The 19,101-nt window shown below is 40.5% G+C and overlaps 1 protein-coding gene across 2 annotated transcripts in view; it reads left to right on the forward strand.

The window, feature by feature from the left end:
- FAM3C (FAM3 metabolism regulating signaling molecule C) overlaps nucleotides 1-19,101 on the forward strand; it is a 52,641-nt gene that overhangs the window by 26,671 nt on the left and 6,869 nt on the right. For both annotated transcript variants that reach the window (XM_072783301.1, XM_072783302.1), the window contains exons 6-8: nucleotides 10,088-10,146; nucleotides 11,267-11,317; nucleotides 13,519-13,603. In XM_072783301.1, coding sequence (XP_072639402.1) covers nucleotides 10,088-10,146; nucleotides 11,267-11,317; nucleotides 13,519-13,603 — 195 coding nt within the window. The remainder of the gene's footprint in view (nucleotides 1-10,087; nucleotides 10,147-11,266; nucleotides 11,318-13,518; nucleotides 13,604-19,101) is intronic.

The following is a 19,101-nucleotide window of genomic DNA, read 5'->3' on the forward strand; positions in this document are numbered from 1 at the left end:
TTTGGAAGTATATGGTGTGCTATTAAATTATAGCAAATTGACCCTGAGTTTTAATGGATCTTTTGAAAATGTATTGGGCATGTTTTATTAAAAAAGAGCGATCTCAGTTTTCATTACTCAGTTATCTTCTCCCATGCATTTAAAGAGCCTTACAATTCTGAAATTTCACATTAGAGTGACCGAAGAGCACAGCACTTATCCAGCTTCGCGAATCCTCCTGGTGTGTGATATCCCACCTGGTAGCCGTGGACCCGTGCGGTGATTTAATTCTGATTCTTAAATAATAGGAGAGACGTTAATTCATGTAAGTTAACTGAAACTGAAAGTTCCGTTCTTCGGTCACACCAGCGCGTTTCCCGTGCCCAGTAGCTGCCCGTGGCTGTGCCCGCCCAGCCGAGCACCGCGGGTGTGCCCGCCGTTGCACGAAGTCCCATCGACAGCAGCGCCCTAGGTAATGAATGCTTTACCCTGCAGGCAGCTCGTTCTCGGTGTCTCCACGCTGCTTGGTGACCTGTGCAGTGATCCAGCAGGAGCCTCCCCCTGCTGTGCTGCGGAACCGTTTGCCACGAAGCCGAGTGGTTTTCTATCCCGAGATGCTCTGCCAAGGACAGTTTTTTTTAAAGATTTTATTTATTTATTCATGGGAGACACACAGAGAGAGAGAGAGAGAGAGAGAGGCAGAGACACAGGCAGAGGGAGAAGCAGGCTCCATGCAGGGAGCCCAACATGGGACTCGATCGCGGGACCCCAGGACCACGCCCTGGGCCGGAGGCGATGCTAAACCGCTGAGCCACCCAGGGATCCCCCCAAGGACAATTTTTGAGGTTGCAGCCTCCTACCCCGAGCTGACTATCACGTGGACGTGCGGTTGGTGTGTGGAGGTCGCAAGCCGCACCTTTAGTCGGTTGCCTTTCATGTGCTCTGCCCCGGAAAATCAGACGCAGGAGCTGTGCAGGCAGCAGGTGTGATGAAGGCGCCGGGGGTGGTGACATGAGATGGGGCTAAGGGCCAGGCCAGGACGAGCTGACGGGCCCTGAGCGCAGAGGGGCGAGATCGTTTTCTGAGCGAGGAAGTCACCGAAGGGTTTCAGATTCGGGCATGTTGTGATTTCATTTATGTCGAAAAAAATCATCGGATGTTTAAAATGATGAGAGGAGCGGGATAGAAGCGTTGGAAGGCCGCCACCAGTTGCTGCCAAGGCTCCTCGACGCTGCCCCTCTCCACGGTCCCAACGGGTTGTTTCATGTGCATTCACTAAATGTAGGAGTGGATACTAGAAATATGTGAGTAGAAATTTCAGTATTTTCCCACACATGCTCTGAGTACATGCACCCTCGTTTTGGCAACTGCCGGCCCACATCAGTGCTTGTCAGCGGGTGGGACCTTGCTCCCCGGGCACACTGACCGAGGGCCACCGGCATGTAGTGTCCCAGCTGTCATGGCACAACTTAGAAGAGCTAGGATGCTCCTGCGCGTCCCCCCGCGGAGGGCAGCCCTTCCACGGGAGTTAGCGGGCCCATAATGTCGTCGTAGATGGAGTTTGAGAAACCCCAATACGGACAAAAGATGATGGTTAAGATTAGGGTGGTGGTTATGGTTTTAAGGACAGGTCAGATGCCTCGAGGTATATTGTGCCAGACTAATGTGGATTTCAAACCTCTCATTAGTTTGGGATAGAAAATCCAGGGGGGGGGGGAGAAAAAAAAATCCTGGGTATACACATCAAGTGTCACACAGTGTGGAACTGTGGCTTCTTTTTATTTTGCATTAGAGCACCCACTAGAATTTACCTATGTTCAACACATGCCTTTTCTTGTACGCATGTGTGCGCTTGCTTTCCGTTTATATGCACTTGCTATTAGGGTGATACTTCACCTTTTATTATAATCTTAATGTTTGGTATAGGAATATATGGCAAACTATTTTGAGGGATTTATTCATTTATTACAGTATCTTTGACTCTGAGGGTCAAGAGGTAAAGGAGAGTGTATAAGTACTTCTAGAACCATTTAAAATGTAACCATTTGGGCAGCCCCGGGGGCTCAGTGGTTTAGCACCTGCCTTCAGCCCAGGGCGTGGTCCCGGAGACCCGGGATCAAGTCCCACGTCAGGCTCCCTGCATGGAGCCTGCTTCTCCCTCTGCCTGTGTCTCTGCCTCTCTCTCTCTCTCCGTGTCTGTCATGAATAAATAAATAAAAATCCTAAAAAAAAATTAACCATTTAAAAATATAAAGACCACTGTAAGCTTATAAATAATAAAACCAGAAAAAACAGGCAGTTGGCTAGATTTGTCCCACGGGCTGTAGTGTGTGAAACCCTGCTCTACACGAATCGTTTGAAGATGTTGGTAGTTAACACGTGTGGCGAGCGGCACAGGTATTTGAAACAAAACTTCGATCAAAGACGTATTACGTAATCTGTCTAGATTATGTGACATTTGGGTTTTTGTCTGGAGGTGTGGCAGGGTCGTGAGGGAACCTTCATTTTCACGAAAGATCAAACATTTCACTTGTGTTAATGAGACTGGTTCATGATCTACTTAAACGTGTGGAGTAGTTTGTCGTTTGCTGGTTACAGGTTTCCTTGCTGGAAATCCAGGTTTTAAACACCGATTAGCTGCTGCCCTCTTGTGGGAAGCCTGTGCCACGGGGCCTCCGGATTGCCTTTCCGTCCCTGAGGAGCCACCGTGAGGCCTTAAGGATTAGAGCCGTGGTCTTAGGGAACGGGCTCCCGTAGCTGTTGCTTCGAGGCATTAATGACGGAGCTCGCTAGCGTAGGAGCAGAGCAGATGCGCTCTGAAGCTCCCCTCTTTGGAGTAGTAGCACTTGAGTTGGTTTCCTAACGGGTCACCTTCCAGAACTACTCTTGAACACACATGAAAAAAGCCTGCGCTTTATCACGTGTAAATTTTAGAGAAGGATAAGCGAGATGTTGAGGGCAGATAGTGCAACCCATATGGGTGGGTAGATGATCAAACGCTACTGAGCTTCAAAATCAGATTTTTATCCTTTTCCTCTTTTAGTGGACCTTCGAAAACAGGTGTTTTTTTTTTTTTTTTGACTCTTTATTTGGAAATAATTATAGAAATCACAGGCAGTTGAAAAGACCGTACAGAGGAGCCCTGTGCACTCTGTACCTGGTTTTGCCTTGACTGTATCTTTCAGAGAACGACACCAAAGCCAGGAAATTGGTGTTGGTACAACGTGTGTGTGTGTGTGGTTCTGTGTCATTTTATCACAAGTGTGGAGACATGTAGCCCGTCCAGCAGTTGGGATGCGAAATCATTGTGTCGCCGCAAAGATCTTTCACACTACCCCGTTACTGGTCACCCCTGCCATCCCTGACCCCGGGCAACCACCCACCCATCTCCATCATTTCTATCATTTTGATGTTTTGAGAATGTTAGATTAACAGAGTCATGCAACATATGACCCATATGAGATTGGCTTTTTTTTCACTCAGCATCTCAGCATAATGCTCTTGAAATACTGATGCCTAATAATTGCTGCTTTCTTTTTTTCTTTTTTCTTTTATGTTTTTGGCTGAGTAAATAGTCTGTGTTATGGCCATACCACACTTTATCCATCATCTGTTGTCCTCAACCAGACAGTTTGGTTGTTTCCAGTTTTTAGCTGCTAACCAATAAAACTACTGTGAGCAACCGTGTACAGGTTTTTGTATGGACCTACGTCTGTATTTCTCCGCAGTAAAATCCTCGGGCATTCTGGGTTGTGTGGTAAGCATGTGTTTAATTTTGTAAGAAACCTGCCAAACATTTTCCAGCGTGACCGTACCGTCTTACATTTCTACCAGCAACATATGAGAGATCCAGTTTCTCTGTGTATGTGTCAGAGCTTGGCGATGTTACCATTTTTTGTTTTAGCTGTTCAGATGTGCGGTGATACTCCCATTTTATTGCTTGCGATGTTGAACGTCTTTTAGTGTGGGTCTGGTTTTTTTGTTTGTAGATTTCAAAGATTTTCTTCTGCATGATCTTCTAAAATCTCTATAGTTTTATGTTTCATATTTAAATCTATGATTCATCCCACGTTAATTTTTGAATAAAGTATGAGACATAGGTTGAGGTTTAGTTTTGGCCTGTGAGTATCTAGTTGCTTCAACACCACTTGTTGGAATGACTGTCCTCCCTCCATCAAATTGCTTTTGCTCTTTTGTTAAAAAAATAAGTTGGCTATACTTCCAACTGGTGCATTTTTTGGTTCCACTTGGCTTTGGGTTCTCTATTCATTCCATTGATCTGTCCACTAATACCACATGTTCTTGATTATGCTAGTTATGGAGTAAGTCTTCAAATGGGGGTAGAATGAGTCCTCCCCCCCCCCTTTTTTTTTTTTTTCAGAATTAACTACTCTAGTTTCTTTGCCTTTCCGTATACATTTTAGATAACCTTGCCTCCATCTCTAGAAAAATCTTCCTGGGATTTTATTAGGAATTGTGTGAAAACTGTATATTAATTTAGAGAGAATTGGCCATCTTTACTGTTCAGTTGATGAATATGGCTCTTTTCTTCTCTCTCTTTATATATTCTTCATGATCTTCCCTTAACCTTTGTGGGTTTCAGCTTATAGGTCCTATACGTGCTTTATTAGATTTATACCTAAGTATCCCGTTTTTTTGAGCAATTGTAGGTGACATTGTATTTTTAGTTTCAGTTTTTATAGTGTTAGTACATAGCCACACAATTGATTTTTGTGTGTTCGTCTTGTATCTTATAACTTTGCTAAATTAATTTATTACTCCTAGGAGTTTTTTTTGTTTTGTTTTTGTAAATTCCTTGAGATTATCTGTACAAACATGTCCTCTGCAGATAAAGACAGCTTTATTTTTTCCTTTCCAATTTTTGTTCCTTTATTTCCTTCTCTTGCCTTACCGTGTTGGCTAGGATGTCCAATACTGTGTTGAATAGTAATGATGAGAATGGACGCCCTTGACTTGTTCCTGATCTTATGGGGAAAGTGTTTTCCTTCACCATCCAGTAGGATGTTAGGTGTAGATTTTTGTAGATGTTCTTCATCAAGTTGAGGAAATTCTCTATTACTAGTTTCCTGAGACTTTTCATCATGCGCGTTGAATTTTGTCAAACAATGTTCTGTATTGAGATGATCATGTGATGTTTCTTAAACCTGTTAATACAGTGGATTACAGTAACTGTTCAAATATTAAAACAACCATGTGTCTGTAGGCTAAACCTGACTCGGTCATGGTTTATGACTTTCTTTTAATATAATGCTGAATTCTATTTACTAATGTTTTGTTCAGGATGATTTTTGACTGTACACTGATGAGGCCTATTGGTTTGTAGTTTTCTCGTGAAGCCTTAATTCTGGTTTTTGTATTTTTATAATATTGACTTTATAAAATAAAGTTGGAGGTATTTTGTCTTCTGAAAGAGTTTGTGTAGAAGTACTGTTATTTCTTTTTTTAAACATTTGGTAGGCATCTCCAGTGAAACTGTCTAGGCTTGGAGATTTTCTGGTGAGGTAAGTTTATAAACTATGAATTCAGTATCTTTAGTAGTTACAGGACTACCTAAATGATCTGTTCCATAATGGATGAGTCGTGTTAGTTTGTACTTCTTGAGGAATTGGTCTAATTAATCAGTTATCAAATCTACATGTGTAAATTGTTCATAATATTCCTTTATCTTTTTGATGTCTGTAGGGTCTATAGTGATAACCCATTTCACTCTTGATATTGGTGATTTGTGTCTTCTCTTTTATCTCTGTCAGTCTTACTAAAGGTTTGTTGATTTTACTGACCTTTTTAAAGAGCCAGCTTTTTGTTTAATTGATTTCTGTTTTTCTTTCCTTCTGCTTACTTTAAGGTTATGGCATTTTTTTTAAGTTTATTTTTTAACGTAAGTACTTAATGCTATAAATTCCTCTCTCGGTACTCTTTTAGCTGTGCCTCATACATTTTAATCAGTTGTATTTTTGTTCATTTCAGTGTGTTTTTAAATTTCCCTTCTGATTTCCTCTTTGACCCATGGATTATTGAGAAGTATATTGTTTGGTTTCCAAGTGTTTGGAGATTTTCCTATTATCCTTCTGTTACTGATTTCATTGTGGTTGGAGAATAATACACTTCGTGTGATTTCAATTTTTTAAAAAGGTTGAGGTTTATTATCATACCTCATGACATGGTCTGCCCTTAGTGTATGCTCCATGGACACTTGAAAAGGATGTGTATTCTGCTGTTGTTGGGTGGAATGTTTTTTAAATGTCAGTTAGACCTTGTTGTTTATTATGGTTGTTGAGTTCTTTTGTACATTTGGTAATTTTCTGTCTATCAGTTGTTGAGAGGGGGCTGTTGACATAACCAGCTGTGATCGTACATTCGTCTGTTTCTCCTGTCAGTTCTATCTGGTTTTGATTCACATGGTTTATACTTCAGTTACTTGATCTGCACACATTTCGGTTTACTCCATCTTGCTGAAGTGACCCTTTGATCATTATTATGTAATCTCCCTCTTGTAACTTTCTTTGCTCTGAAGTCTATTTAATTGGTGTTAATATAGCCCCTCCTACTTCTTTTTGTTTAAACAGCTTTATTGAGATCTAATTCACATGCCATACAGTTCACTCATTTACCATATACAGTCAGTGGTTTTTAGTATGTCCACAAATATGTGCAACCATCTCTACAGTCAGTTGTGGAACATTTTTAGATCTCAAAAGGAAATTGTGTCCTTTAGCTGTTACCCTACTACCCCATTCCCATCCCATCCCACTCCCTTCTCCCCTGCCCCTCCCACCCAACCAGCCCAAAGTAACCACTATTTTACTTTCTCTAGACGTTTGCCTATTTTGGACATATCATATATAAGGTGTTATGTAGTATGTAGGGGTTCTTCTGTCATCAGCTTCTTCACTTAGTATAGTGTTTTCAAAGTTCATCCGTGTAGCATGTATCAGTACTTCATTCCTTTTCCTGACAGAGTAATCCTCCATTGAGATAGATCCCATTTTGTTTATTTACTCGTCAGTTGATGGACATTTGATTTGTTTCCACTTTTTGGCTATTATGAATAATGTTCCTATAAACACTTGTATATAGGTTTTGTATGGACATGTTTTTATATTTCTTGTATACATACTTAGGGGTGGATTTGGGTTCATATAGTAATTCTGTGTATAGCTACCTGAGGAGCTGCCGGATTATTTTCTGAAGTGGCTGCATCAATTTATCTTTCAACAGCAGTGTATGAGGGTTCCAGTTTTTCCACGTAACACTTGTTATTTGACTTATTGGTGACAGCCATCCTAGTGGGTGTTGAGTGGTATCTCATTGTGGTTTTAATTTTCATTTCACTGATGGTTAATGATATTTAACATCTTTTCATTTGCTTATTGGCTATTTGTGTATCTTCTTCAGAGAAATGTCTATTCAAATCCTGCCCATTTTTAAATTGGATTGTTTCTTTATTATTGAGTAGTAATCCTGTGTTCTTCTGATTGTTTACAGGATTTGTCTCTTTCTACTCTTTTACTTTTCACCTACCTATATCATTATATTTAAAGTGAGTTTCTTGACCTGAAACCATAAAACCACAAGAAAATCTAGGGAAAAAAGCTTTGTGACATTGGTCTAGGCAATAGATTTTTTGGATAAGACACCAAAACCAAGACAACAAAAGTAAAGGTAGAAAAATGGAATTACATCAAACTAGAAAGCTTTTGCACAGGAAAGGAAACAATCAAGAGAATGGAAAGTCAACCTACTGAATGGGGAAAAAAATTTTCAAACCATGTATGTGATAGATTAATATCCAGAATAGATAAGGAACCTCCTTCAACTCTAGCAAAAAAAATATAAAATAAAATAACCTGACTAAAAACTGAGAAGAAAGCCTAAACAGACATTTCTCAAAAGAGAAATACAAATGACCAACAGGTATATGAAGAGGTTCTCAATGTCATTAATCACTGGAGAAATGCAAATCAAAGCCACCATAAGATAATCCCCTCACATCACACCTGGTAGAATGGCAGTGTTCAGAGAGATGAAAGAGAACAAGTGTTGAAGATGTGGAGACAAGGGAGCCCTTATACACTGTTGGTGGGCCTATAAATTGATACAGCCGTTATGAAAAACAGTGTGGAGTTTATTCAAAAAATGAGAAATAAAACTATCGTATCCAGTAATCCCACTTCTGGGTGTATATCCAAAGGAATTAAAACCAGGATCTTACAGAACTATCTACTCCCATGTATATTGTAGCATTATTCACAGTAGATAAGATGGAAACAATTTAAATGTCCATCAGTGGATGAATGGATAAAGAAAACGTGGTATATGTGTATATATATGTGCAGTGGGATATGATTGAGCCAACTAAAAGGAGACTGCCATCTGGACAACATGGGTGAACCTGGAAGGTGTTAGGCCAAGTGAAATAAGCCACCTGTAGAAAAACAAATACTACATGATTTCACTTATGTGGAATCTTATATATTCAAATTCATAGAAACAGAGAGTAGAACAGTGGGTCCCAGGGGCTTAGGGGAGGAGTAGATGGAGAAGATACAGGTGACTGGGTGCTAAATATTAGTTACACAAGATGATTATATTCTTGAAATCTAATATGTGATGATTTGACTGTATTACAGTACTTTATTATATACTTGAAACTTGCTAAGAGGGTAGCTCTTAATGCTCTTACTATAAAAACACACAATATAAGTAACTAATGTGTTAATTAGTTTGTGATTGTTTCACAATGTCTATCAAATATACACTTAAATATATACAGATTTTGTGATTAAAGATACACTTTAGTGTACCTATATGTTAATATCCTCAATAAAAGAAAGAATGTCTTGTAGACACCACATAGTTGGGTCATATTTTAATCCACTGTGTCAATTTCTGTCTTTATTTGATATGTTTACACTATTTACATTTGTTGTAATTATTGATATGGTAGGGCTTAAGCCTGCCATTTTATTATTTTTTGTTCTTTCTGTTTTTGTTTTTCCCCCCCGTTTTCTTTTACTGGCATCTGTGAGTTCATGAACATTTCTAACAATTTATTTTTGAGGATACCTGGGTGGCTCAGTCCATTAAAACATCTGACTTTGGCTCAGGCCATGATCTCGGGGTTCTTGTTTTGAGTCCCTCATCCTGCTCCCCACTCGGTACGGAATCTGCTTCTTCCTCTCCCTCTGCCCTTCCCCTTTTCCCCCTGACTCGTTCTCTCTCTTTCAAATAAATCTTTAAAGAAAAAAAATTCTTTTTTGATTTATTCATATTGTTTTTTGAGTGTATTTCGTGTATAGCTTTCTTTGGTGGTTGCTCTTGATGTTATTCATTCATCTGACTCTTTATAGAAGAACTTTACTGACCTTGCATTTTTAGAATTGCAGGTACCTACAATTCTGGTTCAACAAACTGAACCGAAAGAAGCAAATATTCCCCTCATACCTTCTATTTCACAGAATCATAGTGGTCTGTAAGCTGCCACTGGATGGTGATTACCTCAGGTGTAACAGTACAAGTGATGGTGCTTAGATGCAGCAATTAAATGAATACAAGATTCCTTTTTCTGAGTATAGAGGAATTTTACATTGATAATCACTGAGAGAATGTTCACAGGTGAAGTAGGTGAGACGTTTCTTGCTTTCAGATTATAAGAGCGTCTCACTTCTGTTTCATGTCAGATGGATATCACAGAAAGTAAAAGAGATGATCAGTTGTTTGATCCTTTGAGAACAGTGCAGACGGTATATGTGCATAATGTCTACATGTTTTACGGATTTTCTAAAATGGTATTTTATAACCTGACACAGAGGAGTAGCTAAAAATAGTCTGACGTTTGGGCCCTGATGTTTTTAAATATATTGATTTGTGAAATCTTACTTAAGGACATTGCTTTAAAGTTATTTAATAGTAGACTGTCTTCTGTGATGTGGTACAAATCTTTTAATCTCCACTGCAGTTCTTAAACAATCGTGTGTATATATAATATTCCCAACTTTTTTTGGGGGGGGGGGCATAGCTTTATTGGTCTGATACATGTATATGCACAAAATCTAATTCTAAATTTGTCTTGACTTTTCCCTTTCAGTTTAATGAGTGGAGTTAAGAATAATGTTGGAAGAGGGATCAATGTTGCCTTGGTAAATGGTAAGAATAATTATTTTAGCTTACAGATGTGGTCAGTGGATACTCATGTGGCCCAAAGTAAAATGCACTCTGATATCAAGGGATCAGGTCAGAAAGTGCTATGCTTGACACTAAACCCCTCTGTCCAACTTCTTCACATCCTCCTAAAAACTAACTGGAGGTGGAAACTTGGGTGTCTACATATTATAGCATCCTTTCTTGAAAGCCTCCCACGTGTGTAGTGTGTGGAGAGTTTCCCATGAGGTCGTGAGGATAAAACCAGCCTAACATTAAATTGATGAATTCTGAAGATGTTAGAGTCTAACAATAGAAAGATAGAATGACATAAGGGTGTGTAAATGACAAAGGGTGATAGACTATGAAAGGAGTAGGGAGAGGATTAAAGGATAAGAATTAATTGTAACTTTTCAGTATCGTCTGCATTTGTCACCCAAGTTCATTAGTGAAAATAAGTTTATCAAATCCTGAAGGTCTCAAGTATTCTTGCAGAATCAAATCTGAACATATGAACCCGTGAAATAAGGCCTAACTGCATGCATGCTTGTCTTTTCCTCCTGGTACAATAACCCTGTAAGGCTGTATAGTGCGATTAGGGACCACAGCCACCTTACCCAGTTCACAGTGTAGGAAAATGTGTTTTATTTCTTTCACAACAAAAAATAAGCTTCCGCATTTTTGCTTTCTTTGTTTTCTTAAGTAAAAGGTTCTTTACATATTTTTCTAATTGATAGCAAAAAAATACATTTTAAAAGAGAAGTAAGTGAAAACATTTTAAAAGATCAATTCAAAAAAAAAGATCAGTTCATCTTTCTGTAAAAGGTTTACGTGTTTTTTGGTAATTCTTAAATTAGAAAACGTGGTAACATGAAAGGATGAAACCTAACTGAATTTGAGTGGTCTACACTCAGTTTTAAGATTCAAAGATTTGTGAGAAAGTCAAAAATTTTAATTTTTCTAAAAATTACTCTTAGAAATATATTTTAGATTTTATACAATTCAGATTTTAAGTCTTAAAATAATTCTCTGCTAAGGGATCTACATCCATCATTGGATAAGATCACTTGTCATATACGCTGTATATTTCAATTGCATATTCTGACATGAATTCCATCCCTTTCAGGAAAAACAGGAGAAGTATTGGACACCAAATATTTTGACATGTGGGGAGGAGGTAAGTGTGAATAACTCATAACTGTTCTGTTGCCAGCGCCAACTTACTTTTTAAGCCTCTTCAATATAATGTGGCCCATTAATGAGAGATCGATAGTGTATTTGTGTTAGTTCATTTTCTCTTTTCCACTGAACATCCAGCTATATTTAAGTCATTGGTCATATTGCATGTGCTTTGCTTTATTGTAGAAATTTTGTGTGTAATTAAGAGCAATAATATCAAAATTGAGATCTTAAAAATCCAAGTCCTGTTTTCTGCAGGACAACTAATTGAAAGCCTTGGATCCTTTAAGTCATTAACTGAAATTTTGTAAAAAAATAAATAAATAAATAAATAAATAAATAAATAAAAATAAATAAGTCATTTGGAGAAGGATGTAAGCCATTTAAGCATTTTTAACTTAAATGATTTTTTTGCATATGATTTGTTCATCTCAAAAGTAAAATATAACTAGGATTAATATTAAAATACATGAATATTTGAGAGAAGGAGTTTTCTTTATAGTTTAGGGCACTTAGAGCAATTCGCAGGTCTCTTCCTCATGTGATGTTCCTGGAGGAACAGATGTGAGTCCGTCGCCCACAGACAGAAACAAGGACCTAGCATCTTAAACAAGAGTGTGTCTGGAAAAAATTCCTTCCTCAAATCTGAGCAAGGCCAACACTGATTTATCTTTGGATTCTTTTCTCAGTTGCCGGTTGGGGATATTTATCAGCATGAGGCTGTCCCCTGCACCTCCCCATTTCCATCCCCTTTATATAGTTCCTGGAAGCCAATAGCTGCTGTTCTTGAAATTTTTGTCAAGTTTTCAGACCATTCATTTTTCTTTTTATATTCCTCTTTTTTTTAAGATTTTATTAAGTTATTCATGAGAGATACAGAGAGAGAGACAGGCAGAAGCAGGCTCCATGCAGTGAGCCCGACGTGGGACTCGATCCGGGGTCTCCGGGATCAGGCCCTGGGCGGAAGGCGGCACTAAACCGCTGAGCCACCCAGGCTGCCCAAGTTTTCAGACCATTCAGCTTTTCTAATATTTCTTCAGCTTGTAATGAGATGCAGTGTTTTATTTAGTTTTCACCTGAGGCTCGGAGGACTTCTCGTGGAGGTCAGACAGCGTAAACTTAAATGCTGCCGTCGCCCTGAGACTAGCGGCGTCGGCGGCCCTCCCAGCACCTGTTACGTGGAAATACTCTCGCACGACCCTTGTGGAAATCAGCCACGTGACCAGAAGCTCTGTTGCCTCATCACCGGTTGATTAATTAGGCCAAAAGTCTCCTCCAGTGAAGAGCGTTGCAGCTGACGTCCCTCTTTGCGTTGGGAAGGAGGAGACTCATTAGCTGCTCTGTTGCGTTTTCTCAGAATTGGAAGTGCTATTTGCGTAAAACAGAATTCAGTTGGGGACAGCTTTGGAATTTTTGCTGTGGAAAGAACCTGAGTAAATTCGAAGTGATCCAGCTCTGCAGTGGTTAGATGTGGGGACTACAGGCAGACCTGATGTCAGACTCCGAGACGTCAAATAATGGGTGGCACGTGCGTGCCTCTGGCAGTGCCAGCCCGTAGTCCCCGCAATGGTCTCTTGTCAGCTCCTGTGCGTCTTGGTTCACCAGGTGAAGCGCACAGAGCCGGGTTTGCCGTAATTAGAGAAGAACCTCCATTCCTTCCCCCAGGTTACAGTGATTAGACGTGCCCGCCGGATCCCTTAAATCAGAGTGTATACGTGTGTGTGCGCGCGTGTATATATTTAACTTTTTAAGAATTTACAGAACCTTTTATGAATTAAAGGCTCTGTCTCCTCCTCTTAGATAAGTACCCACACAAGCAATTTTACATCCGCTCAGAGACTCCGTGAGCCTTTCTTCTGCCCCCTTCCCCATCCCTGTCAAGTTTCATTCTTCACATCATTAAGTCCTACTTTTAATACAGCTTTGCTATGGTTTTTTCCCTTAGCCCCTGCAGTATCAGGACAAAAGACATGTAGGATGAAAGGATTGGGAAGTTCTAAGTTGATGATGGGATCCTAGTAAGGGACAAACTTCATTCTTGACCTATTTATAAGATTTGTCTCCTTTTACTGATTACTGATCAGTAAATCATTACTGATTTGCAAATACTTTCTATTTTCATTAATATGAACCTGTAAAAAATTATCATGACAGCTATTTAGTTATCCCCAAACCCATCAATCCTTTCTTTTTTTCCAGATGTGGCCCCGTTCATTGAGTTTCTCAAGTCCATACAAGATGGAACAATAGTCTTAATGGGAACATATGATGATGGAGCGACCAAGTACGTAAACTTAAAAGCTTGTATTATTCTTGGAACTATGATTAATTATAAAAGCAATTCACTTTCAATGAAAAAATTTATAAAATAGAGCCAAGTAATCACATTCCAGATACACACTATTAAAATTTTTTTAATTTGCTTCCTTCTAGTTATCATACATCTCTTGTCATAAAATTAGAGCCACATACCTGAAGTTTGTTATACTCTTCTGTTTTTAACAACCTTGTTTTCTCTGACATTGCTATTCTTCAGTAGCATTTTTCATGGCCCACCAACAGTTGACCGTATGCCCCCCCCCATTATTTAACAGTTCCCTATTATTGCCGCATGTTTTGTATTATAAATAACATTTCGATAAACAGCCTTTTCCATGGATGTTTTAGCACTTTTGCTTATGTCCTTAGGGTAGGTAAGTTCCTAGAAGTGGAGTTAACTGTGAAAGAATAAGTGATATGTTGTTCATAATATTTAATACACGGTAATTTAAAACTTTTTTTCTTCAAATTGTCTATGTTGTAAAATTTGGAAAATAGAGAAAAGCACAAAGAAGACGACCAGTTATAGTTCATCTACTCAGTGATAATCATTGATAATTTGGTTTCCATCTCCGGTTTTCTTAATACACGTATTTTCTTCATCTTAAACATTTGGAATACTAGTATTTATAGCGTTTCTTTTACTTATTTATGTGGTGAATATTTTCCCATAACAATAAATAGTTTTCATAACAAAATTGTTCATGTCTGCCTCGTATAGTTCTCAAACATGTGTCATAATTTAAAATTTACTTAATACCTACTGCTGGACCCTCAGGCTATTTCCAAATTTTCATACTTAGCAAAAATGTACTGTCTTAAAAGTTTTTGAACAATCGTCTCTGTTTCCTTAGGACAATTTTATTTTAATTAAAGGATGTGTATGTTTTTTTAAAAAGGATTTTTTAAGTTTGTACCAATTTAACATGACTCTCAGAAGTTCCAGGACGCTGACTGTTGTTAAGAAGTTTACTAATTCTAAAGATTTTGGAAAGGGATTTTATTAATGTGCCTTTGTTTGGTTACTGGTGAGATTGCATTTCTTTTCACAAGTGTTCTTGGCTCTTTCTCTTGTAAAGTGTCTTTTGACCATTTAGGTTGACTCCTAGGTTGACTCAACAGAGGACAATGTGTAAGGAAGGGCCCTTGGTTTGTTAAGGATATTAATCATTTCTCACGTAAAAATACCTTATTTTGCATTTATTTTTGTTAATTTCTGGTGCTTTTTGACTTTTACAAGTTTAGACTAATTCTTATTTATGTATTTCATTTTAGTTTTTTCTACTTCTGTACCTGAGAAGTATTTTCTCATCTCCAAATTGAATACTTAGTTGATTTTACTCTTCCAGTGATTTTACTGTTTTCATGTATTTTAAAAAATACATTCATTTTTTCTTCAGTGATTTATAATGCCAATTTTTAAGTATATTTGACTTTGTTTTTAAAAGTTTTGTTCCATTCATCGATTTTTTTCCAGCCCCAACAAGACACTATTACAATTTTTTATAAGTATTTTATAAAAATTAAGTTTACTATCTTTCTGGGGTGGCTAAGACCCCCTTTGTAGTGTTTCTCAAATCCTTTCTATGATATTTTATCCAGATGAAACGTTTGATACTTTTATCAAGAATGAAAGCATTCTCTACAGATTTTAATTGAAAAGGCTTGAAGTTCCACCTAGGAATATGGCATGTCTTTCTATTTATTGATTTTTTTCCCACACATATTTAATGTGTAACTACCTTATTGCAGATTTACACTAAGAAAACAGTGCTATTTTGTAAATGTTTTAAAGTGAAGTATTTTCTTTGACATGCATTTTACCTGGTTCAGCTAAGGATGTGTTGAATCCACAGATTGGGGGTTAAAGAAGACTGGCAAAGGCATCCATTGCCGTTTAGCTGGGTAGAACTAAACAGGGTAATTAGGCTTTCATTTTCAAAAAAACAAGTAACTTGCTATTTGCTTTTGCTGATAGAATAGGATATTACATGTATAATTTGAGGTTTTAAAATTTTAAAGCACCCTGCTTTTCTGAATAGACACACAGGACCTCTTTTTTGCATCATGTTGTTTCATTATTATACCTTCTTGGCTTCACCCTTGTTTCCCTTCTTCTAATAATAGATTGTGACCAAATCTAAGAACTAAGGCAAGATGTTTATCCTTTAACTGCTGTGTGTTAGTGCCCATCACATATACCAAAAGTAGCTTCAGAAGATGTCCAACCTGTAAGGCAAAATAGAAACCCTAAACTTCAACGTCTTTACACTTGGTCAGTATGTGTTTCAATTTCTGTGCATTTAAAACGAATTCAGTTGTCTGCATTTTTCAGTTTGGGGCACACAGATTTGTATGTCGAATGCTTCCTTCATCTATACACTCGTGAAATAAATTGTGTCATATCCTTTATACAAAATGGACAAACGGTCATTATAAACGGCCATCGGCATCTATCAAATGTGACAAAATATAAGCGTACACCTTGGCAGGTATCTGGTCGTGGAACGTTTGAAAGGACGCCTCAGCTGCGGGAGACGTAGGCTTATAGGGGAACAGAAGCTCTGCTGCGACTGATGCATTGGGGGTTTCTTTACATAAGGCTGCTCACCTCCTAAGGAGTGGTTTGTCCTCCCACTTACACCCAGGAGAGTTTAGAATACGAAACGCATGCGCCTGCTTTCTCCTTGACAGGGAGCTGGTATGGGCTCCCCGGAGTTACTCGGTCTGGTCCCGGTCACTGCTGCCTGCAGTGAGCCCCTTGGCTGTGCTCTGACCCTCAGCGGGTGTCTGGGATTGGTCTCCGTGTGTTCTGGGGGATGCCAGTCCTTCGGGCCTGTGCTGGGTGAAGAAGTTTGGAGACGGCACCTTGCGTTTCGCCTCTTCCGGGGATTCACAGCGCACGGCCCTGAAGTTTGGTTCTTGGGAAACCTCTTTACCTTTGTTTATTCCAGGACTTCTTGATCTTAACAAGGAAGCCCATTTTAATGTATTATTTTTGAAATATAGTTATTTGAGAGTGAGCGAGCAAGCACGCAGGGGGAGGGCCAGAGGGAGAGGGAGGAGGAGAGAAGAGACTCCCCGTGGAGTGTGGAGCCCGACGAGTATCTCAGGATCTCAGGATCTGAGCTGAAGTCAGGAGTCTGATGCTTACCAGCTGTGCCGCCCAGGTGCCCCTGAAAACCTGTTCTAGAAACAAAACCACAAACTGTATTGAAGAGAACCTACATATTGGAGAGGGCAGGTGTCCGACGGTGCCTCCCTTCCAGCCAGAGCCTGCTAAGGAAGTTGGTTGTCGTTCCCCCAAGGCGGGAGGATGATCACCAAGCGAGCCGGCCACCTTGCTCCAGTGTCCTGCCTCTGGTCACAGCACGGTGGGCGGGTCGCCTCGGGCTGCGGACAGGTGGGAGGGCGGGTGGCCCCAGGTGAGGCATCCCGGACGCCTGCCAGGGGCAGAAGTGCACGGAATGTCGCATATGTGCCACCTCGCAGGGCGCCAGTGGCTCGCCGTTTCTCCGGGTGACACGGCACAGGGCCAGAGCCATCCTCAGGTGAACCCCCTGTTCTCCGCTGGTTCCCCCTCCCCCCCCCCCCCCCCCCCCCCCCGCCACCTGCCAGGCCTCATCGTCTTAGCGGGAACCATGGATCCGCTCCCCGGGGCAGGTGATGCTCGACGTGTTTGGAACTAAGAAGTAGCATTTCTCCTTCTTTCCCCCTCCCTGCCAGTACGCAGGGCTCCGTCACCCTCGGCGGCGGTCAGCTTGTGGGTGCGCGCACCCTCCCGGCCGCACCTCTTGGCCCCTGCTTCCCTGGCTGACCGTCGGCTCCTAACGTGAGTGCCCAGTGGCCCGCAGGGCTCCCGAGGCGGCCTGGCCACGTCACGGTGCAGTGCGGACGCGAGCTCTTAGGCAGCTTGGAGACACGCTTCTCTAGACATTTATACAGACTGGTATTGTATTAGTTTTCTTTAAAAGGTGACATCACGTTTTTGGCTCTTGAATTTTTGGTTGAGTTAGATTCTCAGATCGTTGCGTTTGATCTCAGACTTTTTTTTTTTTCTTCCCCCCCCCCCTCCCTTTTGTTTTTAACCACTGCCAAGTCAGGTCTTCCTCCTCTTTCAGGACTTGATTTTGTCTAATCTAAATGAAGGACTTTATAGTCATTTATCCTTGTTATCCTCGTTAAATTTAATTTTGCTGATTTGGGCCCATTAGGTCATGATTCTGACATTCGTCCTACAAGATTTCCATGATCCAGGCTTTGTAGTGTCTCCAAAGTCTCTCTTGTGTCCAAATCGAAGACATTGATAAAAATGTTCCCCCGGGGCAGCGTGCCACCCTCACCAGGAGCCTCTTCCAAGGGAGTCCTCTATTAATCAACTACGGAAACTGTTTTTTTAAACAGCTGCCAACGTTCCCTGATAGGCATGCCGTCCAGCTGCGGTGGCATTATTTTATTCATGGAGGCTGTTTTCTGAGACTCTCAGATGCTCACTTGAAGTCCATGGGCTCTACTGGGTGTTATTCTGTATGTTGGTAAATTGAACACCAATAAAAAATTAATTTATTAAAAAAAAAAAAAAAAAAGAAATCCATGGGCTCTGCTAATTGCAGTGCCCCGATGTCCTGCCCGCAGACCTCTCCAGATGCTGAAGTAGCTGACATGACCGCAACGTGGCGTGATTCATTCCTCCCTCCTTCTCACTACTCCCTCCCTTTCCTCCTCTTTTCCTCCTCCCACCCGTGGTGGTCGTTGTTGTTCACAGGATCTCCGTGGTGTGATCCGTTCTAGAATTCGCTGAGAACTGGAGGTAGCTTTATCGACCCAACGTTTCTAAAAATTTCCTTGACGTTTTTGGAGCGTGGACTATTCCGTTTAATGACTTAGCATCCTCTTCATTTTCCATGTTTCTAAACTAGCAGACACCACCTTGAAGATTTTACTAGAGTTCCTTAGAATTTCACTGTGTGATGTGTGTGGGCCCAGAGGCTTCGGTTTACTTGCAAGCGGTTGTGTGGACGTTCCTGAGCTACTCTTCCCTTTTTATGTCCATCAGAGTGTTTGCCTCCCTGGAAAAGGCAGGCGTGCTCTGATCTCAGACCGTCCTTGTGAAACAGCGGCTCCCTTCGCCGTTTCCGCGTAGCAGCGAAAGTTCCCTGTGTGGCCTGTACTAGTTTTAGGGAGTCTCGTGTTACCCTGAGCCCCGCCGGTAGTAGTAGTCAGAGTTTCCTCGCGAGTAATCTGATTTGCTGTAGATCTTTGGACACTTTTCTCGGTTGGAGCCCGACACAGAGCACTCCTCCAGCAGCGCTGGTTCAGAACCTATCCTCCTCTTTCCTGGGGTCGTTAGCAATTGCATAGTGAGACTTATTAGGGGTTTTGGGTTGTTTTTTAAGAGTCCTATTCTCAGTTTCTAACCTGAACTATCTGTAATGTGCTCTCGTTAAGGTCTAGGCTACATGG

The sequence above is a fragment of the Canis lupus genome, chromosome 18 (assembly GCF_048164855.1).
Source record: "Canis lupus baileyi chromosome 18, mCanLup2.hap1, whole genome shotgun sequence".
In the NCBI taxonomy this organism is placed as follows: domain Eukaryota; kingdom Metazoa; phylum Chordata; class Mammalia; order Carnivora; family Canidae; genus Canis; species Canis lupus.